Source organism: Coregonus clupeaformis, chromosome 21 (genome assembly GCF_020615455.1).
Source record: "Coregonus clupeaformis isolate EN_2021a chromosome 21, ASM2061545v1, whole genome shotgun sequence".
NCBI lineage: Eukaryota > Metazoa > Chordata > Actinopteri > Salmoniformes > Salmonidae > Coregonus > Coregonus clupeaformis.
Window position 1 is genome coordinate 25,494,816 of NC_059212.1, and position 12,086 is coordinate 25,506,901.

The 12,086-nt window shown below is 42.9% G+C and overlaps 1 protein-coding gene across 1 annotated transcript in view; it reads left to right on the top strand.

Moving 5' to 3' along the window:
* LOC121535150 (glypican-1) overlaps window positions 1-12,086 on the top strand; it is a 148,857-nt gene that overhangs the window by 124,122 nt on the left and 12,649 nt on the right. The window contains exons 4-5 of the mRNA XM_041841920.2: window positions 208-435; window positions 1,884-2,047. Of these exons, the coding sequence (XP_041697854.1) occupies window positions 208-435; window positions 1,884-2,047 (392 nt within the window). The remainder of the gene's footprint in view (window positions 1-207; window positions 436-1,883; window positions 2,048-12,086) is intronic.

Here is a 12,086-nt window from a genome sequence, read left to right on the forward strand (position 1 = left end):
GTAGCCTAGCTGTTAAAAGTGTTGGGCCAGTAACGAAAAGGTTGCTGGTTTGAATCCCTGAGATGACTAGGTGAAAAATCTGTCGATGTGCCCTTGAGCAAGGCACTTAACCCTAGTTGCTCTGGATAAGTGTCTGCTAAAATGTAAATGTACTCCCACCAGATTGGACTTCCTGTTTTACACTTCCTGTTTCCTGTCACATTCCAGAATACCTCCTGGAGCTGCTGAACCGTTCTGAGGGTGTCCTGCAGGAGTCCTACCCCCCGGTGCTAGGTTTCCTCTACACCCAGAACACCCGCGTGTTCTCTGACCTGTACACGGAGCTGAGACGGTACTACCGCGGTTCCAACGTCAACATAGAGGAGGTGCTCAACGAGTTCTGGGCCCGCCTGCTGGAGAGGCTGTTCAAGGGAGCCAACGGACAATACCTCATAGGTACGTAAACATTACAAATTGAACTTAAATATGTTATTTGAAACATTTAACTTTTAAAATCTCTGTTGAAAATAAATGCTGCTTTTTTCAAGCTTTGGTGGAAATTATCCACCATTAAGTAGAATAATAATAAACTCCATTCATCAATCTGACTCCAATATTATGTGAATAAATGCAACAGGCCCTGTGCGTCTCTGGAGGATCTAGCAAGATAGCAAATCATTGCATCACCTCTCAATATGACTATAATGAACATGTGTCTATCTTGCACCGTTATGCAATTATTAAGAGACTAGATACAAAAAGCTAATCCTGGCGACCAATGTTCTAGCATTCATTTATTGCGGCAAGCAGCTCAGGGATGTCAAGTTGGTATCCAAGCATGTGTAATGTGTATAGTGTAGTTAATTAACAACTATCAAATTATAGGCATATAGCCAATCAAATAATTACTCTGTGAAAAGAGGAATTCATTTACTGAATTCAACTAATAGAATTTATTAGTCACAAAATAATTGACACTCAAACAATTACAGTGTACATGAAATACCTGATACATTACAAACTGCTCAGAGTAAATTACTATCACCAATGGGTGAAGATTTAACGAGGTTACACGTGTCTTCAATTCAGAATAATCTCTAAGAGAAAAAACGATGCGTGTCTGACACACAGGAGTTTAGTAGCAAGTTCTCAATGTATGAGAGCAATTCACTGCTCTTTTAACCAAATTCCAAATAACTAAAGTGGGAATGCACACCCAATCTGAATTAACGTCTTAACACTTTGCTAGTGAAAACAAAAGACAGCAAAACACACGCAGATTCTAATCTAATCAACTCAATTTGAATGTTATGACCAGACAACAGGAATGTGCCTGATAACCAGTCAACCCAACATACCATTTCAATCCAGTCACTTTAAAATACATCAACCAGAAAACATAATGCAAAAATACATTAAAATGTGCATCTCTTTATAAGCTCTTGAAACAAATCCAACACGACAATTTAATTCACACAGTAACATTCATTTAGTCAATTCAAGTTTTCATCAGTCATCACACCTCTCCTAGCGTCAATGAACATCTCTTTCTCGAGATTGCCACGGCGAAGGTGTGACTCTCTCCTATGAGATGCAAATATACAGCCATCCATCCAGACAATGCCAAATTGTATTAACATGCCAGGCTGGCTTCAGCAAGTCGCTAGACGCATCTATCACTGGCCTTCATCGTCGTTCACATTTGTTCACTCTCTCTATTTTTCGACTAACAAACGTTGCGTTGAAATTTTATTACCCAACCCTGGTAAATATTGTCATGATTGTCATCATCTTGTTTGGTTTCAACTTTTATTTTTAACTATGTGAGGCCATTATATTGCTTTAGCCATCACGTTGAGTTATGTATGAAGAGCGTTTAACTAATAAAGTTATTATGATTGTAGGTGATGACTACCTGGAGTGTGTTGCCAAGCAGTCGGAGACGCTGCGACCCTTTGGTGACACCCCCCGCGACCTCAAGTTGAAGGTGACACGTACATTTGTGGCGGCACGCTCCTTTGTCCAGGGACTGGTGGTCAGCGGGGAGGTGGTTCGCAAGGTGTCACAGGTAAGACAGACTATCTTTCTCCCGCTATCTTTGTCAGTGTCGTTTTCTCTCTCTCTCTCTCTCTCTCTCTCTCTCAATTCAATTCAATTCAATTCAATTCAATTCAATTTAAGGGCTTTATTGGCATGGGAAACGTATGTTAACAGCCAAAGCAAGTGAAGTAGATAGTAAACAAAAGTGAAATAAACAATAAATATTAACAGTAAACATTACACTCAGAAGTTTCAAAAGAAGAAAGACATTTAAAATGTCATATTATGTATATATACAGTGTTGTAACAATGTGCAAAGAGTTAAAGTACAAATGGGAAAATAAATATACATAAATATGGGTTGTATTTACTATGGTGTTTGTTCTTCACTGGTTGCCCTTTTCTTGTGGCAACAGGTCACAAATCTTGCAGCTGTGATGGCACACTGTGGTTTTCCACCCAGTAGATAAGGGAGTTTATCAAAATTGGGTTTGTTTTCGAATTCTTTGTGGTTCGCTGTAATCTGAGGGAAATACAGTGGGGGAAAAAACTATTTAGTCAGCCACCAATTATGCAAGTTCTCCCACTTAAAAAGATGAGAGAGGCCTGTAATTTTCATCATAGGTACACGTCAACTATGACAGACAAAATGAGAAAAGAAAATCCAGAAAATCACATTGTAGGATTTTTAATGAATTTATTTGCAAATTATGGTGGAAAATAAGTATTTGGTCACCTACAAACAAGCAAGATTTCTGGATCTCACAGACCTGTAACTTCTTCTTTAAGAGGCACCTCTGTCCTCCACTCGTTACCTGTATTAATGGCACCTGTTTGAACTTGTTATCAGTATAAAAGACACCTGTCCACAACCTCAAACAGTCACACTCCAAACTCCACTATGGCCAAGACCAAAGAGCTGTCAAAGGACACCAGAAACAAAATTGTAGACCTGCACCAGGCTGGCAAGACTGAATCTGCAATAGGTAAGCAGCTTGGTTTGAAGAAATCAACTGTGGGTGCAATTATTAGGAAATGGAAGACATACAAGACCACTGATAATCTCCCTCGATCTGGGGCTCCACGCAAGATCTCACCCTGTGGGGTCAAAATGATCACAAGAACGGTGAGCAAAAATCCCAGAACCACACGGGGGGACCTAGTGAATGACCTGCAGAGAGCTGGGACCAAAGTAACAAAGCCTACCATCAGTAACACACTACGCCGCCAGGGACTCAAATCCTGCAGTGTCACACGTGTCCCCCTGCTTAAGCCAGTACATGTCCAGGCCCGTCTGAAGTTTGCTAGAGTGCATTTGGATGATCCAGAAGAGCATTGGGAGAATGTCATATGGTCAGATGAAACCAAAATAGAACTTTTTGGTAAAAACTCAACTCGTCGTGTTTGGAGGACAAAGAATGCTGAGTTGCATCCAAAGAACACCATACCTACTGTGAAGCATGGGGGTGGAAACATCATGCTTTGGGGCTGTTTTTCTGCAAAGGGTCCAGGACGACTGATCCGTGTAAAGGAAAGAATGAATGGGGCCATGTATCGTGAGATTTTGAGTGAAAACTTCCTTCCATCAGCAAGGGCATTGAAGATGAAATGTGGCTGGGTCTTTCAGCATGATAATGATCCCAAACACACCGCCCGGGCAACGAAGGAGTGGCTTCGTAAGAAGCATTTCAAGATCCTGGAGTGGCCTAGCCAGTCTCCAGATCTCAACCCCATAGAAAATCTTTGGAGGGAGTTGAAAGTCTGTGTTGCCCAGCGACAGCCCCAAAACATCACTATTCTAGAGGAGATCTGCATGGAGGAATGGGCCAAAATACCAGCAACAGTGTGTGAAAACCTTGTGAAGACTTACAGAAAACGTTTGACCTGTGTCATTGCCAACAAAGGGTATATAACAAAGTATTGAGAAACTTTTGTTATTGACCAAATACTTATTTTCCACCATAATTTGCAAATAAATTCATTAAAAATCCTACAATGTGATTTTCTGGATATTTTTTTCTCATTTTGTCTGTCATAGTTGACGTGTACCTATGATGAAAATTACAGGCCTCTCTCATCTTTTTAAGTGGGAGAACTTGCACAATTGGTGGCTGACTAAATACTTTTTCCCCCCACTGTATGTGTCTCTAATATGGTCATACATTTGGCAGGAGGTTAGGAAGTGCAGCTCAGTTTCCACCTCATTTTGTGGACAGTGTGCACATAGCCTGTCTTCTCTTGAGAGCCAGGTCTGCCTAGGGCTCTCTCTCTCTCTCTCTCTCTCTCTCTCTCTCTGCCGCTCTCATTTCAATTCAATTCAATTCAATTTCAATTTAAAGGCTTTATTGGCATGGGAAACGTATGTTAACATTGCCAAAGCAAGTGAAGTAGATAGTAAACAAAAGTGAAATAAACAATAAATATTAACAGTAAACATTACGCTCAGAAGTTCCAAAAGAATAAAGTCATTTCAAATGTCCTATTATGTATATATACAGTGTTGTAACAATGTGCAAATAGTTAAAGTACAAATGGGAAAATAAAAAAAACATAAATATGGGTTGTATTTACAGTGGTGTTTGTTCTTCACTGGTTGCCCTTTTCTTGTGGCAACAGGTCACAAATCTTGCTGCTGTGATGGCACACTGTGGTTTTTCACCAAGTAGATAATGGAGTTTATCAAAATATCTCTCTCTCTTTCCCTCTCTCGCTCTCCTTTTCTCTCTCTCTCTCCTCTCTTTCTCTCTCTCTCTCCCTCTCTCACTCTTCTATCTATTCTTCTCATCCTGTCTATTAAACCTACTGTACATCAATCTGGCACTTTATACACCAAGTATTTGGAGGTTTGAGATACTTTTCTAGAAATATTCTATCAAACTAATGCTATGGCATGAGAGAAGAATCCCTGGTGCCTCCTCTTTTAATGTAACCAAAACGCCCACACTACAAGCAGCTAAATGGATGGCTAAAACCCTCCACGAATCCTACAACATCCGGCATTTCTTTTGTCTTGTCATGTTGTCTGTGGCTCCAGTATGGAACCCCGTTTGGGTCTTTGCGTGTCAAAAAAGATACACATCAAATAACACTATTTGACGTGTCAAAAAAGCTTGTTGACCAATCAGGACCTGAATATGACTGAACGTCACATAACAATTTAACACGTTCATATATTTTTTACGTAGTTATTACACATTGATTACACTATCACTCAAATTTCATATGTCACAACGACTCCGCGATACGTATGCTATGATACTGGTAAAGTTTTGTCTCGCGCACCTGCCCTTTCCCAGGCTCTGGACAGTGCTGGTCATAAAAAAAGCTAGCTAACGTTAGCTGATGGATGCAAACAATGTTCTTCCCCAAAAACATAGCAAAACGACATAATCTGTTTCAGTAGCTATAGTTAGCTAGCTAACTATCTAGCTAGGTGTCATCATCTAAAATACCCCTAATTTATAAAACTGTTCTTATTTGATTAATGGTGGTCGGACCCACCTACGTGAAGCTAGCCACAATAAGAATTAGCCACAGTAGTGGAATTTGCGGTTAGCCTTCAAAATAAAGTATGTCATTGACAGTGATGCAAATTCCACAAATAATTCCACAAATAGTGGAATTATGCCATGGGATCATGCTAAACGAGGTTGGATTGCTGTTATATAAATTCAACAAAATAAAAGAATGTGTTAATTTGACAAAAATCTGTTGAAATCACACTGGGTGTATTAGACTTTAGAATTGCAATGGGGGCATATTTATATCACTGTACAGCCTTACCTATGGATTATGGATCAATGACATGGGGTATCAATCTACTCAGTGACACCCAGAGAACATTAGCGTCGTAGCTCTTATTGCGGGACTCTGAAACCACTGTGAATTGAGCCACATTTATTGTACCAGTCACCCTACTATGTGTATTGAACACTTTTCCAAAGGAAAAACAATACAACCTGGATGTTTTGGATTCTGATAACTCTGAGGAGGACGTTGGGAAAAAAGCTCTTGGTACTGAGTAGACTGACACCCCATGTAATTGATCCCCAATCCTTAGGTAAGGCTGTACATTGCAATATGAATGTCAATACGCACAACAGGCTGACTGGGAAGGTGATTTCACAGTCACAGTCCCGCGATAATATTTGCGTAAACTCTTCACAGTTGTGTTCTGTGGGTGTCACCGAGTAGACTGATACCCCATTTCACTGCTCCACATTCTAAACTTGTTTAACATTATCTAGTCTAAATATAGCATGATTTCACCAATTGTAACCTTCTGCGTCACTTTCAAATAGGTACTTTTATTTTTAAGGCAAACCGCAAATTCCACCATTGTGGCTAATCCTTATTGTGGCTATTTTCACAACACATAACCCGGTCCTGTCAAGCCTCACCAGCCAGATGAAGTTTACTGGCTGCTTATAACGTTAGCTTTGGGCAACAGGGTTAAGTAGCTGGCTAGCTAGTTATTTTCATGAACTGAAGTTCAATTTCAAGTTCAAGTGGCTACCTATCTAATACTTACTCACATGAATTCCTAAATCATTGCTAAGAATATTGAAAATGACTGCAGTTTCTATTGGTCATTGTTTTCAGGCTAACTTTAGTTGCATTGGTGCTAGCTAGGTAACGTTACCAAGCTAAAGCTAGCTAGCTACCCCAGAAGTATCTAATAACAAATGTATCAAAGATATTTGAAAAAAATATATATCCTGCTCGTTTGATCCTGATCTTATTTCAAATGCTCACACAGATGTTTTCCCATTCGGTCGAACAAATAATGGATTATTACCAACGCGCTATTGTAAACACATCGTTGGTGGCCGGTGTGCGTTTGTTTGCAGACTTTTTTTGTACAGCTTTGACAGTGCTACCGATCGTAGTGGTGGCGCTTGGCTTGCACAAGCAAATTCAGCACACACAACATTCTATAATATAATTGTATTATTTGACGTGTCAAATTAAAAGCTTATTTGGTGCGTCAAATAGTGTTATTTGACACATAAAATAGTGTTATTTGATGTAACTTTTTTGACACACAAAGACTCAAATGGCGTTCCATACTCCAGACCTTTGTAGCACTGTGCGTCACACTGTGTACAGTAGTTCTCCAGCGGCACTATACTGCTTCTCTAGAACAATATGTGGTAAACACACTCAGTCACTGGGCCCATTAACAGCCTATAAATAGGGCAGGGCGTCTCATTACTGGCCAATTAATCTCTGATAGAGTTACATCGGATCAGAGGAGGGAGAAATCTAAGAGCAGAACACTAGGTCCTTCACACATACAGGAGAGAAGGGACAGAGTGAGTCACAGCTCTGGACAATGTCAATGGAGTTACCTGAGGTAGAGGAAGGGAAGGTAGGAGAGGATGAGTGGAGAGTAGAGGAATGGAGGAGAGAGAGGAAGGTACAATAAATGAAAATGGAGGAGGTGAGGTGGAGAAAGGGGAGATTTATGCCTCATGGAGTTTCGAGTCTGATTGGACCAGCCAGGGAGGCAGCGGGCTGAGCGGAATGCCAGATGGCATGCTGGGATATGGGTACCCTCTTTCTCCCTCCCCCCTCTATCTCTCACTCTCTCTCTCCCTTTTTCCCTGTAGTTCCAATCAGACTGTAATTGGGATTGTGGTGGATTGTGTGGTTAGGAGAAAGGGAAATGGAGAGAGAAAGAGGGAAAGTAGAGAGGGTTTAGACGAGGTAGAGAGGATGGAGTGAATGGAAGAGAAAGAGTAACAGAGGAGGGAGCGTCGAGAGAGTCGGAGTGAGAGAAAATAGTGAGTGGAAGGGACACTCATGTACACACATGTTGACCTTGGCTGTGACAAGAGATCACTGTGAGATGTACACCTTCTCCTCCCCCCTCCCCTGCCATCAAATCACAATGTATCCCAAAGTAGTACGTGTGTGTGTACATGTGTGAATGCGCGCCAGAATACTCCCTGACCTCATTGAGAATAGCAGTGGTTGCCAGCGCCCTGGCATTAGTGCAGGGATGACATTTAGTAATTTTGTAAAAGCCTCACTAATGACTTACGCATTTTCCCCAGCCAACGTCATTTAATGAACACATCGCTCAATGTCCTTCAGCAGCAGAACGGCAGCAGTCTTGAAATATGGATCAGATCAAGCAGCTCTGGGGAGAGAGAGGAGGAGAAGGGAGGGGAATAAGTAGAATAGGAGGTGTGTGGGGGTGAGATAGCTAGCAACTGCTTATCAGCTTGACACCCTGCGGGCTGGCAGTGCTCTGTAGTCCAGCCTGGCAGGTCTGGAGGGTGGACCCACAGGGCATATGTCATGAATAGAAATGCCATCTTAGCGTGTCTGGCTGTCTGCCCATGCTAATACTATTCCTTGTTCCCCTGCTAGGCTAGGCTACACTAACTGTTGCCATGCTATTGCCTGGCCTTATTCCCTTAAGCCCATGCTAACTTTAATGCCCACTTACAGTATGCCTGTGGCTAGGCTAACGGCTGCCATGCTAATGCTTTCCCTTATTCCCTTATGCCCCTGGCTACGCTAGGCTACACTACGCTAGCTGTGGCCATGGTAATTCTGGGCCTTATTCCCTTATGCTCGTGGCTTCGCTAGGCTTCGCTACCTGTGGCCACGGTAATTCTAGGCTTTATTCCCTTATGCTTGCAGCTAGGCAATGCTACGTTGCGTGCTTAATTGAGTTATCCGAAGGTCCCTCTGTGTGAGCTGTGTGTCTTGTCTCCTCTACAGAGACACATAGAGAGACTGAGGCTGAGAGAGATGCATCACGCTAATACGCTAACCTTCACATCAGCACAATACTATTAACCCTCAGAGAGGACAATTATGTAGTAGTGTACACACTTTTAGTAGGCTATACCTTCTCATGACGATTGCAAAGAGATTACCTCAAACAGTTTATAAAAGCATAATTTCACTTTAATAACCCTGCACTTTCCTTATTTCAGAATAGGATAGTTTGAACTGTATCTTTCCCTATTGCAGTAATATCAACATATCTCATTGGTGTGCTGATTTTAACACTCCCCTTGCCCTATACGTGACAGGGATTTTTTTAAACAGCCGCACCAATATTGACCCCCTACAGAAGAGCTGATATTTTTGTCTTGTGTGTGGAGGGGGACATTTCTCATGGGTGCGCTGACATTAACCCTCCCCACAGCCAGGGGGGACATTTTACAGTGGCACGCTGACATTAACTGCTGTAGCAGGAGCTGATTGCCTGAGCCCAGGGCTGTACTTTATGGTGCCTCTCCTTTCCAACAGCCTCGATCTGGTACCAACACCTTTTTACTGCCAAGCTCCACACACGCCTGCAGATGTGTGCGTGTGTGTTAATCTGTGAGTGTGTGTTAGTGTGTGTGAGTGTGTGAGTGTGTGCGCAGATAAGGGATGGGAGAAATTGAGAGAGAGAGAGAGAGACAAAGAGAGAAATGTTTTGCTCAGAATTAGTTCTCTCTCAGTCCCCCCAGTTTTCAGGGACACTCTCTCCATTCCTTCTATAGATGATGGAAGTAGGCCACAGCACACGCCACATATATCACTACGAGGCTGGGAGTCTAGTACGTCTAACGCAGGGGGAAGAGGCTACTCATAAATCCTCATTAATTACACAATACTGGAGAGAGGGAGAGATGACGAGAAAGAGAGAGAGAGAGAGAGAGAGAGAGAAAATAGAAAGATAGAGAGTGAGAGAGAGAGAGAGAGAGAGAGAGAGAGAGGGAGAGAGAGAGAGAGAGAGAGAAAGAGAGAGAGAGAGTAAGAGAAAGAGAAAGAGAAAGTGAGAGAAAGGCCACCCTATTCCCAGGACCTCTCTGACATGTATACCGTATATGGAGATGTAGTGTAGTCAGGGTCACAGTGGAATAATGTACTGTTTACATATAGTAATGATAATGTCATGGGAATGACACCCATACACACACACTTGCTCTTAATTCACTATTCTCCAAAGGTTACCTAATTAGTTTAAGGTCAGTGTGTAGAGCTGTGTAGTTTGTGTCTGTATATGTTAGCCAGGCCCAGCATCTCTCTTGGTGTGCCTCCAAAGAATTACAGGGAGGAAAGCTGTGAGCATTAACCTCAAGCAATCAGGGCATGGATGATTTGCTCACTCCATTAAGCCTATTGTCTATGGTTTGGGATGTCAGAGCTACAGTATGCTAGCCTGAACCCAGATTTGTTTGTGTCCCTCTCATTGCCTCATTGATTGGCATGATAATGAGTGAAAAGGAGTTGACAAGACAACACAAACAGATCTGGGATCAGGCTAACAGTATAGTATCGCTGTCTGATGAAAACCTCAACTACACTGCTCAAAAAAATAAAGGGAACACTTAAACAACACAATGTAACTCCAAGTCAATCACACTTCTGTGAAATCAAACTGTCCACTTAGGAAGCAACACTGATTGACAATACATTTCACATGCTGTTGTGCAAATGGAATAGACAACAGGTGGACATTATAGGCAATTAGCAAGACACCCCCAATAAAGGACTGGTTTTGCAGGTGGTGACCACAGACCACTTCTCAGTTCCTATGCTTCCTGGCTGATGTTTTGGTCACTTTTGAATGCTGGCAGTGCTTTCACTCTAGTGGTAGCATGAGACGGAGTCTACAACCCACACAAGTGGCTCAGGTAGTGCAGCTCATCCAGGATGGCACATCAATGCGAGCTGTGGCAAGAAGGTTTGCTGTGTCTGTCAGCGTAGTGTCCAGAGCATGGAGGCGCTACCAGGAGACAGGCCAGTACATCAGGAGACATGGAGGAGGCCGTAGGAGGGCAACAACCCAGCAGCAGGACTGCTACCTCTGCCTTTGTGCAAGGAGGAGCAGGAGGAGCACTGCCAGAGCCCTGCAAAATGACCTCCAGCAGGCCACAAATGTGCATGTGTCTGCTCAAACGGTCAGAAACAGACTCCATGAGGGTGGTATGAGGGCCCGACGTCCACAGGTGGGGGTTGTGCTTACAGCCCAACACCGTGCAGGACGTTTGGCATTTGCCAGAGAACACCAAGATTGCCAAATTCGCCACTGGCGCCCTGTGCTCTTCACAGATGAAAGCAGGTGCACTGAGCACATGTGACAGACGTGACAGAGTCTGGAGACGCCGTGGAGAACGTTCTGCTGCCTGCAACATCCTCCAGCATGACCGGTTTGGCGGTGGGTTAGTCATGGTGTGGGGTGGCATTTCTTTGGGGGGCTGCACAGCCCTCCATGTGCTCGCCAGAGGTAGCCTGACTGCCGTTAGGTACCGAGATGAGATCCTCAGACCCCTTGTGAGACCATATGCTGGTGCGGTTGGCCCTGGGTTCCTCCTAATGCAAGACAATGCTAGACCTCATGTGGCTGGAGTGTGTCAGCAGTTCCTGCAAGAGGAAGGCATTGATGCTATGGACTGGCCCGCCCGTTCCCCAGACCTGAATCCAATTGAGCACATCTGGGACATCATGTCTTGCTCCATCCACCAACGCCACGTTGCACCACAGACTGTCCAGCAGTTGGCGGATGCTTTAGTCCAGGTCTGGGAGGAGATCCCTCAGGAGACCATCCGCCACCTCATCAGGAGCATTGTATTTAATAAGATTATTTCATTCATTCAGATCTAGGATGTGTTATTTTAGTGTTCCCTTAATTTTTTTGAGCAGTGTACATTTTGACAATTTAAATGTTTGTACATTTATTGAAAGCAGTAACTCCCTTCCATGTACTCTGAATATTGCATGACTCTAGGACCAATAAAATTGATTGAAAATAGCTTCTGAAGTTTCATAATTGTATGTTCGTTAATGGGAAAATATTTGTCCATTTCCTGAAAAGTTTCTGTTTTGGAGATAAGAGTTTTTCATCAGACAGCGACGATATTAGGCTTCTCTGGCTGCAGTCATGCTATAGAGCCCTAACTTCATTGTATGTGTGCAGGATGATAAAATTAACTCAAATGAAGGAACATTCCTCTTCCTTTGTGTCACACCCTGGCTCTGGGGACACTGTTATGTTGAGCCAGGGTGTGTAATTCTATGTTTGTATTTCTATGTTGGCCTGAGTGACTCCCAAT